The sequence below is a fragment of the Vulpes vulpes genome, chromosome 10, assembly GCF_048418805.1.
Source record: "Vulpes vulpes isolate BD-2025 chromosome 10, VulVul3, whole genome shotgun sequence".
Classification (NCBI taxonomy): Eukaryota; Metazoa; Chordata; class Mammalia; order Carnivora; family Canidae; genus Vulpes; species Vulpes vulpes.
The window spans coordinates 31,089,611-31,108,810 of NC_132789.1; the positions used below are offsets into that span (position 1 = coordinate 31,089,611).

The 19,200-nt window shown below is 67.3% G+C and overlaps 2 protein-coding genes across 4 annotated transcripts; one reads left to right on the forward strand and one right to left on the reverse strand.

Annotated features, from left to right (window-relative positions):
- The first annotated feature begins 548 nt into the window (after positions 1 to 548).
- ZDHHC8 (zDHHC palmitoyltransferase 8) lies at positions 549 to 15,822 on the forward strand. Of its 3 annotated transcripts, none has more exons than XM_072723515.1 (11): positions 549 to 765; positions 7,233 to 7,354; positions 7,534 to 7,691; positions 7,780 to 7,952; positions 8,089 to 8,191; positions 8,598 to 8,689; positions 8,856 to 8,997; positions 9,209 to 9,329; positions 9,401 to 9,510; positions 10,821 to 11,821; positions 12,957 to 15,822. In XM_072723515.1, exons 1-11 carry the CDS (start codon positions 662 to 664, stop codon positions 13,126 to 13,128), a joined length of 2,298 nt encoding a protein of 765 aa, XP_072579616.1. In that variant the 5' UTR covers positions 549 to 661; the 3' UTR covers positions 13,129 to 15,822. The 3 variants fall into 3 exon arrangements, with proteins under 3 accessions (XP_072579616.1, XP_072579618.1, XP_072579617.1); XM_072723517.1 differs by having other exon boundaries at positions 561 to 765; positions 14,788 to 15,822; XM_072723516.1 differs by lacking the exon at positions 549 to 765 and adding an exon at positions 6,469 to 6,602 and having other exon boundaries at positions 14,788 to 15,822.
- A 587-nt stretch (positions 15,823 to 16,409) lies between these two features.
- On the reverse strand, positions 16,410 to 18,808 carry CCDC188 (coiled-coil domain containing 188). The gene is made up of 9 exons (XM_025982700.2): positions 18,275 to 18,808; positions 17,998 to 18,105; positions 17,756 to 17,860; positions 17,611 to 17,667; positions 17,443 to 17,502; positions 17,238 to 17,302; positions 16,985 to 17,042; positions 16,679 to 16,728; positions 16,410 to 16,596 (listed from the first exon to the last, which is right to left on the reverse strand). Exons 1-9 carry the CDS (start codon positions 18,806 to 18,808, stop codon positions 16,410 to 16,412), a joined length of 1,224 nt encoding a protein of 407 aa, XP_025838485.2.
- Between the last annotated feature and the right edge of the window lie 392 nt (positions 18,809 to 19,200).

Consider the following 19,200-nt stretch of genomic DNA (forward strand, 5'->3'; position numbering starts at 1 on the left):
TGCCCCCCTTGCCCCGCTCACTAGCTGGGCTCTGCATCCGAGTGGCCCGAGGGCTGGGAGGTGGGCAGGAGATAAACAATGAGGGTGCGCCCAGTGTCAGGAGTTCCCCAGCCCGGTGAATGCCAGGGGCTCCAGACGAGGGGTCTGGCCTCCTCGGGAATGGCGTGGAGCAGGGACGTCACGGGGACCGCGCGCACGGGCTCCCGCGGTGCTCGGGGCACACCGAGGCCCAGGAGGGCCCGACCGGCCGCCGCGCCACGGCCTGCGGGCGGGGCACCGGGAGCGCGGCGTGGTCCGCGGCGGCCTGGGGTGGGCCGGGGCTGCAGGTGCGCGACGGCGGCTGCGCGGCTCCGGAGCGCGGCGGGGCGGGGCGGGGCGGGGCGGGGCGGGGCGCGGCCGCGGGGCGAGGGTCCTGGCTCCGCCCCCAGCCCGGCCCCGCCCCCGCCCCGCGCCCCCCCGCCCGCCGCCCGGTCCACCTTAAGGCCCGCGCTGACATCAGCGCGCCGCCGCCGCCGCTCCCCGCGGGGTGGGATTTCCTCCGCCGCCGCCGCCGCCGCCGCGGGTCCTGCGCCGCGTCCACCGCCCCGCCCGCCCCCGGCCCGACCCCGGCCGGCCCCGCCCGCCCGGCCCCGGGGAGGGATGCGGCGGCGCGGCGCCCAGGATGCCCCGCAGCCCCGGGACGCGCCTCAAACCCGCCAAGTACATCCCGGTGGCCACGGCCGCCGCGCTGCTGGTCGGCTCCAGCACCCTGTTCTTCGTGTTCACGTGAGTCCCCGCGTCACCGGGGCACAGGCGGGCGGCAGGGGCCGTGCCCGGGGGGCCGGCGCCGGCCCGGGACCTGAGCGCCCCCGCCCCGGCCGGGGCCGGACTGTGCGCCGTGCGGGCCCGCGGGCCGGGCGAGGGCGAGCTCAGCGGGGACCGGGTGCCGGCCCTGCCGTGCGGGGCTGGGCCCTGGGGGAGTGTGTGCAGGCGCCCAGGCTGTGGCTGCAGCCCCCTCCCACGGCCGCCAGCGCCCCCCAGGAGCCCAGGGAGGCTCGGGGCCCCTCCCGCCGGCCCGCCCAGGGCCAGGGCCAGGGCAGGGCCAGGGCAGGGCCAGGGCCAAGCTGTTCCCGCGTAGGTGTGGCCTGGCCCGGCCGCCACGTGCCTGCCCCAGAGCCACCCTCGATGCCGCCTGGCAGTGCCCTGCACCCTCCCTTGACCTTCCCGGGAGGGTTCGGGTCGCCGCGGGAGGGCCTGGCCGTGTTGGGCACCATGACCCCCGAGGCAGAGGCCAGGCAGGCCCGCACAGCCCTAACTTCTTCACCTGGGACAGGCTGCTGATGCCCCCAGCTGGCCCCCACCACCCCCCGCTCCCGTAGGGACAGGCAGGGCTTGGGGGCTCCGGGCCTTCACCATGGGGACCGGGACCGCTCCCTTCCACCAGTGCCATGCCGACACCGCCCAGGTGACCAGAGGGACCACACTGACATCCTCCCTGGGGCCTCTGTTCCAGGGCAGGTCAGCCCCGGGGTGCGAAGGAGCCCGGGCCAGGCCGAGTGGGAGCCGGCTTGGCCCCCTGCGCCTTAGCCAGAGAGAGGGTGGCGGCGACGAGGACTGGGAGTCTGCATTGGGTGCCCGTGGAGGCGCACGAGCCCTACCTGGAGGCCGAGGCTGGGTGGGCGCCACAGGCTGCCAAGAGCGTGTTTAAAAAAGGCCTGTGTGGACGGGCTTATTTCTGGCTTTGGCAGGCAGCGTGTTCCTGTTCCTCAGATGCCACCGGCCACGGGGCGGGGGGGGTGGGGGAGAGGGGCAGGGGCAGTGGGCGCAGGGCTTCCGCAGGTGCAGGGGGCTCCCGGGGCTGGGCTCTGGGACTTGGAGGAGTCTCAGGTGTACTTCCTGGGAGCCTGGCCTCCACTTGCTGATCCTGGTTTCTCACTTCCGAAGTGCAATTCAGTGTCTGTCCTCCCCTGACGTTAAAGGTAATACACGTTCTCCTCTAAGGACTTGGGAAACGCAGGGAAATCCTTAAAGGTACGGAAATCAGCCGCACCCCGGAGAGCCCTGCCTCCCTTCCTCCTAGCTCGTCCGAAGCCCTTCCCGTGATGTCATAGGGCCCTTGCACAGTGGTCTGGTGAACTTGGCCGTCCCAAGATGTGGACACTGAGGCTCCTGCACCTGCCAAGTTCTTCCTACCTCAGTTCCCAGAGCCGGGGTTCTGCGTCCAGGCCTCCAGCCCAGCAAGGCACCGCAGGCCTTTCCCTGGCTCCCGCCTTGTGTGGGACCCACTCTGCCTGACGGAAGGTGGCATGTGCCTCTGCAGCAAGATGGAGGTGCAGGGGCATAGCTGCAGGCCAGGCACAACGACCACCCAGCCAAGGCAGCCCTGATCGCCCTTAGGACAGGGCTCCCATGGACCACCGAGGCCACATGCCCTGGGGCCAAAAGCCCACTGGGGACCCTGGCCCGCCCCATCCCTGGCTCTACCTGGCTCATCCCTGGTCTTTCAGAGCAACTGGGTTCCTAAAAAGGGGTTCTGCGGGGTGAACCGGGCCTAGTGACCCCCCCTCACAGCATGCTGAATTCCAGGCAAGCAGGGGTCCCGGTGGTCCTCTCCTTGGGACAGGCCGCTGGTCGCCCTAGTAGCAGCCACACTTTTACCCTTTTGCTGGGTCCAGGCCTGCTGCAGGAGGGCGCAGCCCACCCCTGTGTCTTCCCCACCCTGCCCCTGGGCCCCCACAGGTTTCTCTCTTCTCTGCCTTTACCCCTTGAACTTCACTGGACGCTGCGTGGCCCCAGGCCCCCTCTCTGCTCAGTAAACACAAGTTGGCCCCTTTGGGGCAGGTCCGTGCAGGCAGCAGCTCCTGACATCATGCAGGGTGGGGAACCAGGAGCCTAGAAGACCAAGGACCCCTCCCTTGGGCCAGCTCACTGAGAGGGCTGGGACGAAGAACAGGATGTTCAGCTATGTTACCAGGAGAGGCTGGGGTGCGGGTAGGATCAGCAGAGGCCGGGGCCTCTCCCTCAGAAGATGGGGAGCACCCTGAGGGGCAGGTTCCTAGAGGCCCTTTTCCAGGAAGGCTTCCTGGGTTCCTGGTCCAGTTGTGTCCCCTCGGTCCCCAGAAGCCCTTCCCATCGTGGCTCGGTGCCAGGCCCGGTCAGGTGCTGGGGGTGCTTTCTAAGAGCCCCCAGGTCAGGTCTCTACCTCAACCCCTTCCTCCTCCCAGAGCCACTTTGCAGAATGACAGGGAACCTGTAGACATCAGGGAACTAGAGCTGCTTTTGGGTTACTAACACCTGGAACCAGGCTGGGCCATCTTGTCTCTGTCCAGGACCAGGGGGCTGACTTCTGGGAGGCCACAGTCTATCCCCAGGATGGGCCTGAGCCCTCCCTAGACGCTGAGGCCCAGAGGGGCCAGAAGGCCCAGCATGGGACAGGGGAAGGGCAGGCCCAGGTGGATAGAGCCCCTGGCAGGGGCCCCAGGGGAAGGAAGGGAACGCGGGTTGAGTCTCACCACCAGGCCTCACTGCCTGTGGCCTAGGGTATCCTTGGTCCCCTGAGCCTTAGTTTCCCCATCTGCTCAGGTGTCTGCAGGGATCAGATGGGTGTGCGAGGACAGGGGCCCTGCCTAGCCTGACCAGGGCAGAGTGGCCACAGACTCTCCGGTCCCAGGTACCCCCATGTGGGAGCATCACTCTTAAACACAAACAGTGTTAACGAAGAACCCGATTTAAATGAAAACGTCTGAGTTAAAATTTTCCATTCCACATTTAGCTGTGGCGCGCGTACTGGCCCTGCAGAACCCCCCACCCCCACTGGGTGGTGTCTCCCTGCCGGGCTAGGCGGACTTGGGGCCTCCATCTGGGTGGGGCCTATGGCAATGGCGTGTGGCCCTAATACTCAGGAGGTGGGGGCTAGTTAGGGAGCCGAGCCGCCCCCAACCCAGGCATGCCCTGGGCCCCACAGCGTGGCTGCAGCCAGCAAGGGTTGGCCAGGCCCTGCCTAAGGCATCCCGTCCCCTGGTCCCCTGGGTGGGAACCGAGTATTGTCCTCGTGGGCAGAGGGGCCCTCCGGGAGCTGAGGACAGACGCAAGGTGGACTGAGCTGCACTGGCTGCCAGGCTTGCTTGCCCACCGAGCTCGCACGTCCTGACGTGTCCTCATGCTCGCCTGGTCTGTGGAGAGCGTAGCAAGGGGCGCAGTTTGAGGCAGGGCTTGTCTGCGTTTCTGTGGGCTCATACGTGCATCTGAGTGTGTGCACAAACGAGGGTGCTGGTGTGCCCGGGTGGCCATGTCCATATTTGTGCCAGCATGTGCACAAGTGGGCATATCTATTCTCACAAATATTTATACATGTGTGTCTTGCTGGTCAATACACGTTGGTGTGTGCTCCTGCACATGGGCCTTCTGAACGTGGCTATGGATGCAGTGTGTCTGCATACATGCATGTACAGGTGTGTGTTCACACATGTGTCTCGGAGCATATTTGTGTATCTGTGTGTGCATTGCATGTGTGTGCATGCATGTGTCCCTGCGTGTTCATGAGGACGTGTGTTTGTGTCAGTGCATGTGCCTGTTGGCGTTGGCCAGGGAGCCAGTCCTCATTAGGCGTGACCCAGGCTTGGACCCTCTTTATGGCCTGCCTAGGGGTAAAGGCACCCTGAGGGAGGGTGAGGGGGGCAGGACCGCATGGGAGTGCTTGATGCTGGGTGTGAGTAAGGCTGGGGGCCGGGTGTTGAGGGGGCAGTGGCCCAGGTCCCTGTTAGAGAACCTGCCTGCCCCCCACACCGCTGCTACCGCCCAGGCGCCAGCCTGCCCAACACCAGCTAGGGCCCCAGCCCTCTGTCCCCGGTATCCGTGGCCCAGGCACGCAGACGGCTGGTGCCTGTAGTGGACGGAGCCTTCCCACCACCTCGGTGCACAGGTTGCCCTGTCACATTGCGGATGCCCAGACGCAGCCCCAGGCATCTCACTCAGGGCAGCTGTCTAGCCCGTGCAGCCTGGGGGTGGTCGCGGAGGCTCAGGGAGGACCAAGGAGGCCACCTGGGCCAGGGGAGACTCTGGTCAATGCGGCTGCGGGGACTGCCTGTGGGATCCGGGCCCTGGCTGCCTGCATAATATTTTGAATCCCAGCCCAGACGTAGGCTCACCCCAAGGCCCTGGTATGTGACAAGCCGTTCTATACCCACTCCTTGTCTGTAAAATAGGGAAAACAGCAGCGCCCACTCCCCGAGGCCGGAAGGGTGGTTTCGTGGTCCACCGCACCGGGTGGGCAGCAGGCTCTTGGTATCCGCTGTGAAACCTGACAGCACGGCCGCAGGGGCTCTTGTCCTGGCCTCTGCACCCCCCCTCCGGCCGGGTCCTCTTGTCGGGGTGCCCACCCGCCTGCCATGCCTCCCGTGTGCACCTCTGCCGGACCCAGCGCACCCCAGGACCTCCCAGCCCCCTCCTCCTCTGGTGCGGGCAGCACAGGTGCGCGAGAGCCCACACTCGCCTTTGACGCCCCGCTCCGCTGTCTCTGTCTTGAAATTCTTGATACTTTTTAAACAAGGGGCCCGCGTTTTCATTTTGTGCAGACTACAGAGCCAGCCCTTCCCGGAAGGCGCTGTGGGGTGCTGGCTTGTGCCACCTGAGTGGGGCCTGTGGTCCCCCCACTTCTCCGCGGCCCCCCCGGCGGGCCTGCTTCCCTTCAGCCCCCAGCCCCCGCTTGCCTGGGCAGACCGTCCCCGCTGTCCCCACTGGCGCTTTGGCTTCTGCCCCCCACCCCGCCTTGCGGGGCAGACCATGCCTCGGGGGCCCGCTGTCACCTTGCTCCATGGGATTGGATCAGGGACCACCACATACATTGAGCACCGTCTGTATGCCAGGCCGGGGAACGTGGTAGGCACCTACTGGTGGACTGCCCGGGCCGCCTGGGCAAGGGGAGGCGGAGGAGGGCCCTCCCCGCAGAGGGAGCCTGTGTCCCCAAGGAGTGCCTCCACCTCCACAGCAGGTCCCAGGGAAGAGGAAGGGGTAACGTGCGGCTCCTGGCCCGCTGAGCCTGCTGCCGTGGGAAGTGGAATCTTTAAATAGCCTCTCGCTTTCCGCTAAAAATAGCGAAGTTCTGCTGCCATGGAGGTGGCTGCTGGGGTGGCGGGGCTGGCTCCTGGCCAAGACAGGCGTGGGCGCAGCCGCGTGGGCGCAGCCGCGTGGGCGCAGCCGCGTGGCCGGCGTGCGCTGGGTGGTGGGCAGGGCCATGGACGCTGCTCACCCTGCTGGAGGCCACGATGCCCTGTTCTCTCCGTCAGGGCTTCTGAGGGGGATCCCCACTGGCTTCCAAGTGCACAGGGGGTGAGGTATGGGGGGGAACAACCCCCCAGGTGCCCCCCACTTGTCAAAGCAGCCAGGAGCCACGGGAGAGATCAGGAGCCTGAGGCCAGAGGAGCCAAGTGGGTGGACGCCGGGACCCGCTGCAGGGTTGGGGCAGGGTCATAGGTCCTGAGCCCAAAGACTGGTGCGTCTCCACAGAGAGGGCTCTGGTCAGGTCCCAAGAGGGCTGACGAGGATGCTCCCTGTCTGAATTGAGCCCCACGGGGGGAATCCGGGAAGGCTTCCTGGAGAGGGCACAGCCTTGGAGGCAAGAGATGGTGAGTGGGGGCTATCGTGCTTTTTTATTCTTCGGATGTTGTGCGTTGTCATAAGGACAGTAAAATGAGAAACTAAAAAGGAGGGACTGCCTAGATGGGGATGTGCCCGGGAGCCCAGACCCTGAGACTGCACCCCTCAGGGACAGACGGGTGACACCCGCCGTGCATTGGAGCTCCCCATGTCCCGGATGTTCCCTGGCGGAGGGGTCCCACTGGGCTGCGGGCCAGGCTGGGTGAGGTCGGGGCTGGCCTCTGGCCGTCATGGCACACAGGCAGAGTGGGCCCAGACCTCATCCTGGACTCCTGCCTCCTAAAAGTGGGAGCCCAGGCCCCCAAGGGCCTCTCTCAACTGTGACTTGAACTCCTAATTGGCACCTGGGGGTTCTGGAATCGGTGTTGGCCTGTGGGCAGCTTGCGTGCCGTACTGTGGGTGCCCAGCTCCAGTGGTCGAGCAGAGGAGCCGCGGGCCGATGTGCAGGGGTCTCCCCACAGCCACGCCGAGCGCGGACGGTGGCCTTCTGTGGCCCGGCCTGCCTGTGTGTGGATGTGCCTAAGGTGTCTGGCCCCACGTCCTGTCCCCGCCCATCTGCTGCACCCCCAGACCCAGCTCTGCCCTGCTGTCCAACTCAGGTGCCCATGGTTGACTCGAGCTGTGTCCCCAGCTGTTCCCGTCTACAATGGCATCATCTTCCTCTTTGTCCTGGCCAACTTCAGCATGGCCACCTTCATGGACCCTGGCGTCTTCCCCCGAGGTAGGGCCCTGTGCTGGGACACGGCATCTGCTCGCTTGCACTAGAGTGTGAATGGCTGATCCGAGAGAGCCTGTGTATGTGAGCGGGGGTCGTGGCGGGTGGACTGGCAGAGGTCCGGGAAGGACTCTTCCGCCCAGGAAGTCACTGTCCCGCTGTCCCCCTCTGGCCCTGGCTCGCAGCGGATGAGGACGAGGATAAGGAGGACGACTTCCGGGCGCCGCTGTACAAGAACGTGGACGTGCGGGGCATCCAGGTCCGTATGAAGTGGTGTGCGACCTGCCATTTCTACCGCCCGCCCCGCTGCTCCCACTGCAGCGTCTGCGACAACTGTGTAGAGGTGACGGTCCCGCCGCCCCGCCCGCCCGGCCATGCCCCCCCCCCCCCGCCCCTGCCCCGCAGGGCCCTGACTCGTTGCTCCCACCCAGGACTTCGACCACCACTGCCCCTGGGTGAACAACTGTATTGGGCGCCGCAATTACCGCTACTTCTTCCTGTTCCTGCTGTCACTCAGCGCGCACATGGTGGGCGTCGTCGCCTTTGGGCTGGTCTACGTGCTGAACCACGCTGAGGGGCTGGGGGCCGCCCACACCACCATCACGTATCCTTGGCCTGGCCACGGGCTGCCTGGGATGCCCCGGGGTGGGTGGCCGCCCGCCGGCTGGCAGAGGGAGCGGCGCGTCCCCAGGCCCCCACCCCGCGTGTTTGCCCCACGGCCGTTGGCCTTAACGGGCCAGCATGGCCGTCATGTGTGTGGCTGGCCTCTTCTTCATCCCTGTCATCGGCCTCACTGGCTTCCACGTGGTGCTGGTCACTCGAGGGCGTACCACCAATGAGCAGGTGCTGACCCCGGGAGGGCCCACATGGTGACGGGCAGGGGGCGCCCCTGTGGGCCGAGAGGGCCGTGTGGGGGCGGTATGAGGGCAGGGCTGTCGGAGCCCTCAGCTGAGGCAGCCTGCGCAGCTTCCGGGGTGGGGGGGACCTGGCCCCGGGGTCCCTGGGGGCGCCTGGAGTGCGGGCTGTGTCTGCACTGCCCCCCGCTCACTCCCACCTGTGGATGCCGCTGGATCTCCCCAGAGATCCTACAGCTTCCTGCTGGGGCGGTCGGGGTGAATGGGGGGGGCACCCATGGGCTGACCCTGCCCAGCCTGCCTCTGAGGAACCCCAGCTGTCCCTGCCTGTCCCCCCGTCTGCCTGGGCCAGGACCTTGGGTGGCCAGGCTGGCTGAGGGGTCCCATGTCCACAGGTGACGGGGAAGTTCCGTGGGGGCGTGAACCCCTTCACCCGAGGCTGCTATGGGAATGTGGAGCACGTGCTGTGCAGCCCTCTGGCGCCCCGGTGAGGCCTGGACGGGGTGTCGAGGGGCCTCTGCCGGGTTCGGGGCGGGCAGGTGCGGCCCCTCAGCCTGGTCGACCTCTGCCCTTGGCAGGTGTGGCCGGCCTTGCCTCTGGTGAGCGCTCGGGCCAGGTCACCCTGGCCATTGACCCCGCCGCCCCTGGTGCAGGTACGTGGTGGAGCCTCCCCGGCTGCCGCTGGCCGCCCGCCTGAAGCCGCCCTTCCTTCGGCCTGAGCTCCTGGAGCGAGCCGCCCCCCTCAAGGTCAAGCTTAGTGACAACGGGCTGAAGGCTGGCCTGGGCCGCAGCAAGGTGGGGGCCCTGGGGGCAGGTAGGGAGTGGGGCTGAGGATAGACCCTAGAAGGCAGGAAGCGGCTCTGCTGGAGGGGGCCTAGAAGTGGAAGGGGGAGGAATCCCGTAGGTTCTGGAGAACGGTATAGGGCCCAGGGCCCAGGGCAGAGACCCCAGTTATGGCCCACCCCTGGCCCACGCCCTACCCACCACTGACCACACCCCCTCCCAGTCCAAGGGCAGCCTGGACCGACTGGATGAGAAGCCGCTGGACCTGGGGCCACCACTGCCCCCCAAGGCAGAGGCCGGCACATTCGGAGGTGACCTGCAGACACCACGCCCGAGCAGTGCTGGTGAGGTGGGGGTGGCCAGACAGAGGGAGGGACATGGATTGAGCCCAGCTGACCATGGTCCATCTCCCCAGAGAGCGCTCTGTCGGCGCAGAGGACCAGCCCCCCGACACCTGCCATGTACAAGTTCCGGCCTGCCTTCCCCTCGGGTCCCAAGGCGCCCTTCTGCGGGCCTGGTGAGCAGGTGAGGAGGCCTGGCCCCGCCCCAGGAAGTCCTGTGCGACCCCTCCTGGAGACCCTGCCCCCAGAGGTCCCGTTCCTCGGGCCTCGCCCCAGGAGGCCCTGACCCTGGGGCCGTGGGGTCATAGCCTGCTGGGCGCCGGCAGAACCTCACCCTGTGGGCACCCCAGCTGGGCCCAAAGGAAGCACTGGCAGCACAGGCAGTCCTGGCTGGCCCCTTCTCCTTGACCAGCATGGCCCGCCGGCCTGGTGGGCAGCTGCCCCCAGGAACAGTGTGTGCCAGGATGCCTGGAATTCCACTCTTCGTTCCTCTGTAAGGCCCACGGGAAGGCTTCAGAAGAATTTGAGATTGTTTAAGAAGGCACATTTATTTCTGACTCTACAATCACTGTGGAGCAGTTGGCAACCCTGGGCAGCCTGAGGAATGATCCAGAACCCTAAGCATTCCCAGGCTGCCCACCCTCCTTCATGGCCACCTGAGAGCCCCGTGCCTGGGCTGGTACGCCTGGACCAGTCGCCTCCTCTCAGGGCCGATGCCCCGCTCCACCCTGCATCTCATGAGGGCCCTTCTGGGCTGGGCAGGGAGCCTGGGCCTCCTGGGCGGGTATCGATCAGCCCTTCTTGGGAACAGGGGGCTCTAGGTGCCTTCGCCTGCCCCACCTCCTGGGACTGTCCTAGATCCCACGAGGGTTCTGGTTGGTTGGCCAAGTACCGTGAGGCCATATTTGTCCCTACCAGCACCCGCTCTGAGGTGTGAGGTCCTGTAGGCTCTCGTCCCCAGCCCAAGCCTGAGCCCGCAGCCCTCAGTCCATGGAGCCTCCTTGTTGCTGTGGCTGGTCCCTTGCCCCTGCCCCGAGGTCCCCTCCCGTGTCGGCTCTGAGGGCACTGCCGTGGGTTGATGCAGTGGGAGGTAGTGCTCTGCTGCGGCAGCAACCGCAGTCCTCAGCCACAAGGTGCCCAGGACAGGGCTCTGGGTCTCTGTGTGCTTATTACGTCTCCCTAAGGTCCAACTCCTGAGGCTGTCCCTGCGCCAGCCCCCTTCCGTGGGGAAGTAGAGGCAGGAGCAGTGTGCCCAGCCTTCCCAAGGGGGTGACATATGGGGGCTCTGTTCTAGCCCATCCCTACTTCCCTCTGTGGCGAGCAAGGGAGACGTGGTCAGGGGATGGGCAACTTCCAGAAACAGCTTGTCGGGTACACGGGAGGCTGCCTCTGATGCACTGAGGTCGTAGCCTCCGTGGGGCATGGAGCACCCGGTGGCTGGGGCAGGGCGTGACGGCAGGGTGGTGGTAGGACGTGCGCCCTCTCTCCCCGCAGGTCCCAGGCCCTGACTCCCTGACCCTGGGGGAGGACAGCATCCACAGCCTGGACTTTGCGTCCGAGCCCAGCCTGGACCTCCCTGACTACACGCCCGGAGGCCTGCACGCAGCCTACCCGCCATCCCCGCCGCTCAGCGCCGCGGACACCTTCTCGGGCGCCTTGCGCTCCCTGAGCCTCAAGGCAGCGGGCCGGCGGGGTGGGGACCACGTGGCCTTGCAGCCTCTGCGCTCCGAGGGCGGGCCCCCCACGCCGCACCGCGGCATCTTCGCCCCCCACGCGCTGCCCAACCGCAACGGCAGCCTGTCCTACGACAGTCTGCTTAACCCCGGCTCTCCCGGTGGCCACACGTGCCCAGCCCACCCCTCGGCCGGCGTGGCCAGCTACCGCTCGCCCTACCTGCACCCGGGGGCGGTGGGTGAGCCGCCCCGGCCCCCATCCCGCAGCTTCAGCCCGGTGCTGGGCCCCCGGCCCCGGGAGCCCTCACCTGTGCGCTACGACAACCTGTCCAGGACCATCATGGCCTCTATCCAGGAGCGCAAGGACAGAGAGGAGCGGGAACGGCTGCTGCGCTCTCAGGCCGACTCGCTCTTCGGCGACTCGGGCGTCTACGACGCGCCCAGCTCCTACAGCCTGCAGCAGGCCAGCGCGCTGGCCGACGGCGCCCGCGGCCCTGCCCTGCGCTACGGCTCCAGGGATGACCTGGTGGCCGGGCCCGGCTTCGGCGGCGCGCGCAACCCCGCGCTGCAGACTTCCGTGTCCTCGCTGTCCAGCGCCGTGAGCCGGGCGCCGCGGACCTCGTCCTCCTCCCTCCAGGCCGACCTGGCCAACAACAACGCCCCTGGGCCTCGGCCCGGCAGCGGCTCGCACAGGTCCCCGGTGCGCCAGGGCCCCCCCTCCCCACCCAGCACGCCCCGCTCACCCTCCTATGCAGGCCCCAAAGCTGTCGCCTTCATCCACACGGACCTCCCGGAGTCGCCACCCTCGCTGGCCGTGCAAAGGTAGGTCCTGGAGGGGGGGCTCGGGAGGGCTTGGGGGGGGGGGGGAGCTTTCCGCCACAGGTCAGGTGTCCGGCTGCCTCGTGGAGCCTCTTGGCTGAGCACGCAGAGGTCGTCAGGGAGGCCAATGGCTGCCTACGGGGGTGGGCCTCACCCTCCTTGGAGGCTCCTGGCCAGATTGTGAGGGGCGAGGGTCACCCAGCTCCAGGGATGCCGGGCACGTCGGTGGGGCAGGTACCTATTGAGCTGCATGTTCCCTTGCAGCTGGTACAACCGAGTGTCAGGGGGACCCTGGGGCTTCCTCTGGAGACAGTGTCCGTCCAGGAGGTTGAGTCCAGGGGACATAAGCCCACAGCAGAACATGCTGCCCTGGGTGCCCATAGCCCTAGGAAGTAAGGGCCTCCTTGCTCAGAGATGGGGAAACTGAGGCCCAGAGGGGCAGGCTGGTTCCAGGCCCCCAGCAGGTGGGTAATTGGAAGCTGGGCTGGCTGCCTGCCTCATGGGGTCAGGCCCAAGGAGAGTAGCTGGTGTGTGCTGGGCCCCGCCGTGTGTGGGGGTATTGTCTCGGCATCGCCCCTGGAGCACAGGCTCAGTTGGTGAGGACGTCCCTGGGGCGAATGTAACTGGCCCAGTGGGTGACAGCTACCTGGGCAGGTGGGGGACGGCAGGTGAAGGACGGGGCGGGGGGTGGAGTGGAGGCTCCCAGGCTCGTGAATGTTTGCGCGGCAATGTCAGAGCTGCTGTTGGTCGGTCCTGGGCAGGCTGGACGGTGGGAAGACGGGCTCTCATCTTCCTAGGAGGGAGCAGGGAAGGAGCCACCCAGTCCCCGCTGGGCTCCCCAGCTCGGGGCACTAGGACGATGCGGGGCCCTGGGGCCTCCCTGTGCTCCGGCGTCTGTGCCGGTGGGAGGGACCAAGCGCCCTGGAGGGGAAAGGTGGCCATTCTGACATCTGTGTGTCCTGTGACAACATAGCCCCCTCCCTCCCAGGGTCTGGGCGGGACTGGCTGAGCTCAGAGGCAGGGGCCGCCCCGGGCTTTGTGTGCGTCTGCGTCATCTGTCCTGCTGCCTCCGCTGGCCCGTCATGCCGTGGTCCCGTGTTCACTGTGTGTGTGCGTGTATGTGCTTGTTTTGATGCAGGGACCACCCTCAGCTGAAGACCCCCCCAAGTAAGCTTAACGGGCAGTCCCCGGGCCTGGCCCGCCTGGGGCCTGCCGCTGGCCCCCCGGGGCCCTCCGCCAGCCCTGCCCGGCACACGCTCGTTAAGAAGGTGTCCGGCGTGGGTGGGACCACGTACGAGATCTCAGTGTGAGGACTGACTGCCATCCATCCGCCATGGAGCCCCGGGGACCAGGACCCCCAGCGGCTGCCCTCCCCTCCCGACTTCTCTGCCCCGGGAGACCAGGAGGCCCAGGCCCGGTGGACACGTCAGCGGAAGAGACCACACCTCCACAAGCCTGTCCCTCTTGCTCCGCCTGTCCATCCACCCATCTGCTCACCAGGGCGCGGCTGGGCCAGTGGCCGCCGGGCTGCAGGATCTGAGTGTTGGTGCCCCTGTTCCCACAGGCGGGGACCGCGAGGGGTGTGGCACCTGCACCGTTGCCCCTGAGGTCGTCCCCAGGCTGGTCCCCACCTGCTCTCCTCACAGACGGGGCCACTGTGGCCCAGAGATGGACAGAGAGGCCTGGGTCCCTGGCCGTACTGGACCGAGGCCCCACCACCCGGCTGCTCCTAACTCATTGCCTTTCAGGGACCCGCTGGAAGCTTGTAGCTTGGCAAGGCCAGTTCTTCTTCGGGGAGTCCAGCCCCAGCCCACAGGCACCCCGCTCTGGGATTGCTCTGGGTTCTGACAGACAGGTGGACGATGGACAGACAGCCAGCTGTGGGTGGGGTCTTGGCTCCGTGTGTCCTGTCTCGCCCAGCTGGTGGGTGCGTCCCCATGTCTGTGCGCTGAGCTGCCATGCCACGTCCCATGTGTTAACGCTCGGGCCCCCGCTGCCCCCACTGCCGGGAAACTCGCTTTCATTGAAGCCTTAACCTCTGCTTTATGCTCTTGTGGGAGGCGACGGGGGCAGGTGGGAGCAGGCCCGGGCCGGACGCTGCCACCGGGGCCCATGAGACCAGGAGCACCCCCCTCCCTGCCAAACTGGAGATCCCCCACCCCAAGGCATGCAAAGTCCAGGCCCTCATGGGAAGCACATCGGGGAGGGGGTCAGAGTTTCGCCTGGCGCCAGGGACCCGAGAGTAAGCACACGGCAGCGTCCGCTTGCGTTGTGTCTGTTTTATGTTTTTATATCTACATCTATATATCTATAATTTTATTAAAAAAAGAAAAAGAGTCATTTTGATCCTTTCCTTGAGCAAGGCTAGGGCTGTTGGTGCAATGCGGGGGTTCCAGGGGCGGGGAGCAGAGTGGGTCAGGCTCTGGGAGAGGTGTTGGCCAGAGGTACGGGCGGCCTTCGTGGGTGTTTCCACTGACTTAAGCTGAGCTGGAAGCTTGGGAGGTGGGGGGCTGGCCGATGGGTCTTTGGCTGACAAGCATGAGGCTCCCACGGGTCTGCGTCATCCCTGGTAGCAACAGGGCATTTGGAGAGAGGTTGGGGCTGCAGCCGCCCCAGGGGCCCCGAAAGCCGATCCCAGGGGCTTTTGCAGGAGACTGAAGTCCCAGGGGTTGCACTGGGGCTGCCGGTTGGCTGAGGGCCCTGTGGGGGCCGTTGCCGCCTCCTGCAGCTACATCACTGGAACTCGCCCTCCTGGCAACCTGAGCCTCCCACTGCCAAGTGTTGGGGGTGAGGGCGTTGGGAATCCATGGTGTCTTGGGGCTGAGACAGCCAGGGCAAAGGCGGGGTCTGGGGCAGGGGCTGGCCCAATGTGGGAGGCTGGCTGGGCCTCGGACCCTGCCCTGGGCACCTCTGCCCCATGCTGACCTCCACCTTTCTGCTTCTCTCTCACGGGACGCTGCGGCCCACAGGGGGCGGATCGGCACCTGCAGCCGTGGATGGGGCCGGCGTGGCCAGCCCAGGGTGCCTCCCGGCCTGCACCTGTGCCACCTTGGCCTCCCTGACGACCGGCCGCCGCTGCGGGCCCCCTGGAGCCTGGCTGCCCGGGCACCCCCCCGAGGGGCTATGTGCCGCCTGCACTCAGCCGCCTCCAGCCTTTTCCCCGGTCTCTCGGGGCCTGAGCGGGACGCCAAGTAGGCAGCTTTGGGGCCCGAGAGGACCGCCCGGGAAGCCAGGCAGCCACACAGCCCCTGGGCCGTGGGCTGGGGGTCCCCTCTCCACCAGCCGCACCTTGACTGACTCCCAGCTCACTGGGGCTTGTGACCCTGTGCCCACCCACCTCAGGAAGTCCCCACCTGCCGCAGGGCGTCCCACCCCCCAGGCAGGGGCCCTGGAGCTGCTGGGACCAGCACGGCCTTCCCTGGGGGGTCGCACTAGCGCCCTGACCTCCCTGCCTGACCGAGCACTTTAGACGCCACTTCCTTCCCAGGGAGCCCAGGCCTCTGCGGGTTGGGCTGGGGCGGGGGTCTCAGGTTGTCCCTGCAGGTCACTGCACTCCCTCCTCCCCACACCCAGCACATGAACAGATGCCTTAACCTCTTGGAGCCGCCAGCCTGGTGAGCCATCCGGGCCCTGCCGGGGCGGGGAGGAGACCCTGCCAGTCCAGTGTGTTCCTGGTGACTGCTCTGCCCAGCCCTGCCCGGCAGTCTTCACTCTTTCACTCCGAGATGTGGCACCTGGGGGAGCTCAGAGGGCCCCGCTGCCCACAGCCCTGCAGGCCCTGCCAGCCAGCCAGCCAGCCAGCCAGCCAGCCAGCCGGGGCCCTGGCCGTCCCCAGGGGCAGGGCAGGGCTCCGGCCAGTCCTTTTCCTGCCTGGGCGGTGCCTCTAATCCTCCCACTTGGGGATGAGCAAGCTACAAAGCTATTGTCTATTGTTCTAAAAGGTATTCCTTCCCCCTCCCACCCCAATTTAATGCCCTAAATAAAATTTCTGGTGTTTACCTCCACGGCTCTGTCCACCAACGTGGTCCCCCTGTCCTCCGAGCCTTGGGGCAGTGCCAGGAGGCTGGACTGGACAGGGACCCTAGTTGGGGAGGGGACAGGAGTGGGAGGTGGGGAGGTGGTGGCCGGTCAAGTGTGGGGAGGGTGGGGTGGCGGGTGTGAAGTCAGCCAAGCAGAGCAGCCGGTCACTGAGGTCTGCTGGTTGGGCCCAGCCCCAGGGAGGAGGCCTGAGGGTCCCCAGGTCCTCACTCTGCAGAGACCCTCCCTGGTGGCCAGGGTGGGCTGGGGGCTTCTGGCAGAGGGGCTGCCGCCCAGCTGGCAGGCGGGGCCGGGGAGCCCCCCACCCCAGCCCTCGGTGTGAGACGGGTCTCAAGAGCAGCGAGACCTCCTGCCAACCCCCCGTTTCCATGGAAACAGGCTCACACGCCGCGTGTGTCATGACTATATGTCCAGCAGCAGCCCCAGCCCTCAGGACAGACCCGCCGCCCCCCTTCTCCGCGGCTCCTGGCGGGACGCTGCGCGGCAGTGCCGTGGGCACCCGGGGCCGGCCGGCCGCCTGGCCTCCTCTCGCTGGGGCCGCTGGGCCTCCGGCCTAGAAGGGCAGGAAGTCGTCCACCTCCAGGCGCAGGAACGGGCCCAGCAGGGCCCGGAGCTTCCAGACGGCGGCACGGCTCAGCAGAGGCGGCACCAGCCCCTCGAAGGGCGCAGGGTCCACCACGTACACGTAGGCGGCGGTGCAGGCCAGCAGGGCGCCCAGCAGCAGCCTCAGCGCCAGCAGCCTGCGGGCGGCGGCGGTCAGGGGCGGGGGTGCCCTCGGGGCCCGCCGGGGACTGGGCGCTGCCCGGGCGCGCCGCCACCTACCAGAGCTGGCCTTTGAGGCCCTCGGAACATCCCAGCTGCGGCCTGGTCTTCTGCGGGGTGGGGGACGAGGGGTGGGGTCGGAGCCTGCGCCTGGGGGGCGTCCTTGTGCCCTCAACCACCCCCGTACCCCTCCCCACCCGGGATAGGCGCCCGCAGCCAGCCGGGTCTCAGGGATGACCAGCCACCCCGCTCCTGCTGGGGCTCCCGCCCTGGGGCCTCTACACTGAAGCCCACAGCTCCCTGCCCAGAGGGGCCTCCAGGGTGAGGGTGCCGGGAGAGGGTGAGGGTGTGCGGCGAGGGGCTTACCGCTATGCATGCCATCTGCTGCTCCTTCCTGGCCTGGGTGCGGCACTGGGCACGCTCCCTGGATGGAGGGGGGTGCTGCGCAGTCAGGGCCAGGTGAGCACCCCCCTCAGCCTGCACCACCCCTTGGTCTGGTGCCCTGGAGCTGGGGAAGGGTTAGGGCTTGATCCACCCCATCCTGGCCAGGGCACCTGCCCCTTCCCGGGCTCAGCCAAGCGCTGCCCCCCCGCCCCGAGACCTTGACCCTGCACATCACCCCAGAATCTCCAGCTGAATGTCCTCCATCTGGTCTAGTACTCCCCGGATATCCTTCTTGAGGTTCTGGGGGGCAGAGGAGGTAAAACAGGCCCCCTAACCCTGACTTCTCTGCCGGATTCCCCTGCTTCCCGGTGCTCCCCTGACCCCACACCCTCTGCCTCCTGTTCCCGTCACCCCCCGAGTGTCACCCTCTGGGGACCTACCAGGAGCCCAGTAGCCTGGTTGTTCAGGGCCATGTGTACCTCAGCCACGCCGTCCCACACCTGGTGGCGGAGGAGAGGCCGGGTCATGCTCTGAGCAGCAGGACCCCCAGATGTGTCCCAACCGGGTGGCTCCCCCGGGTGGCCCTCCCACCCCGGCCAGGCGGGCACCTCAGTAATGGCCATCTTCTTCCTCTCAAAAGATAGTCGGATCTGCTGCAGCTCGTTCTGGGGAGGGGCACAGTGGGCACAGGCAGGGCCACCGAGGAGTGTTGCGTGGAGGACCCCTCCCCTGGCCCAGCTCCCCAGAACCCACCTGAGACTGCTGCACGAAGGACTCCTCCCCCCGGCACAGCTCCCTCCGCAGCAGCTGCAGGGGCGCCCTGTCCTCCAGGGGCCGGGTGCTGGCCTGCTCTGGGGCCTGTGGGAGAGCCCTGGGGTCAGCGCCAAGGCCGGGGGCGGCGTGGGCGGTCAGGGGCTGCTTGAGAGCCGGGCGGGGCTGTGGTGTCCGAGGCCCGGGGTCATTCCCCTCGGCGGCCCTCTGTCCCCCGCACTTACCCAGGCCAGGGCCGTACAGCTTGAGTGCTCCGTGCACAGGGGCAGGAACTGCTGCCCTGGCCCCAGGAGGGCCCCCAGCTGCTCCCGCAGATCTTGGTTCTGTCTTTTCTGAGAGTGGGGGACACAGATGGGACTGCTCATCATAGAGCTCCTTGGGCAGGAGATTGAGGCAGGGGTGCGGGGGGCGGGGGGCTAAGGGCAGAAGCCGCGAGCCCATTGCACGGGTAGCCGGGGCCACCACCACCCCCACCCCCGCCTCAGTGGGCTCTTCACTCACCAGGTTCTGGTTCTCCTGCTCCAGCTGGAGGAAGGACTGCTCTGCAGGCCCCAGGGCCACGCTCTGGAGCGGGGAGGCGGCTGCCCTGGGCGAGGCCGGGGTTCCTGACCCCGACGGCATGGGGGGGCACGGGCAGGGTCTGGGCCCCGAGCTGGGGGGCGCCCCCTGCCTGGGTGCCCCTTGTTCTCGTCCTGAGTGCAGGGGCCAGCCCCACCCCAGCCTCGCCTCCACGTGTCCTTGCCTCACCCCCGCCGGGTCTCTGGGTCTCTGGCGCTGCATCTCCCTGTCTTCGCTGGCCATAAAGCCCCCAGGTACCTCGGCCCCGACCCTGGGCCCCCCGCCCCCTGCCCCCGGAGGTGGGAAGGGCCTGGCAGATTCTATGGAGTGAGTGGAGCTGAGAGGCACCAGGCAGGGCCACCTTACAAAGCCCTGGCATGGTGGATCCAGGCATCCTCCGTGGCTGCTCGAAGCTTGAGGCTGGGGGCACTGGGGGTGGGAGTGGCCACAGGGGCCTAGGGTTTTGGGCCCCTCCATACCTCCCTGTAACCCCTTCCTAACCCCGGGTCCGGGCTCTAGCCTGGCCCGACCTGCCACCCTCCTATCGAGGGCCCTCTAGGTGTCATGGCTCGCAGGTCTGCCTCAAGGGTGCCTGTCACAAAGGCCTGGGCACAGCCGGGGAGGTCACAATGGGCTGGGTGGTGGCCAGAGCGGGGCTGGGGGCTGGCCGGGCCCCTCCCACCAGCTCGCTGGTCCCGCCTGGGCATCTTGCCCTCCCCGGCTTCCCCACCTGCCTGAGCTATTTTCTGAAAATGGAAAACAGATAATGCAGATACAAGGTTCAAACAAAATCAAAAGCCAACAAAGGTATCCAGTGTGATCCTCCCCACCAGCCACCACCCACTTGCCTGGTCTTTGCGCTCCTTCTG

Excerpts from the sequence above, each read along its gene's own strand:
- ZDHHC8 (XM_072723517.1), top strand. The coding sequence starts at position 662 with ATGCCCCGCAGCCCCGGGACGCGCCTCAAACCCGCCAAGTACATCCCG. Across the intron at positions 766-7,232 it reads ACCCTGTTCTTCGTGTTCAC|GTGCCCATGGTTGACTCGAG; the intron begins GTGAGTCCCCGC and ends TGTCCAACTCAG. Across the intron at positions 7,692-7,779 it reads TCTGCGACAACTGTGTAGAG|GACTTCGACCACCACTGCCC; the intron begins GTGACGGTCCCG and ends GCTCCCACCCAG.
- CCDC188 (XM_025982700.2), bottom strand. The coding sequence starts at position 18,808 with ATGGAGGGGCCCAAAACCCTAGGCCCCTGTGGCCACTCCCACCCCCAG. Across the intron at positions 17,668-17,755 it reads CCTTCGTGCAGCAGTCTCAG|AACGAGCTGCAGCAGATCCG; the intron begins GTGGGTTCTGGG and ends GCCCCTCCCCAG. Across the intron at positions 17,303-17,442 it reads ACCAGGCTACTGGGCTCCTG|AACCTCAAGAAGGATATCCG; the intron begins GTAGGTCCCCAG and ends TCTGCCCCCCAG.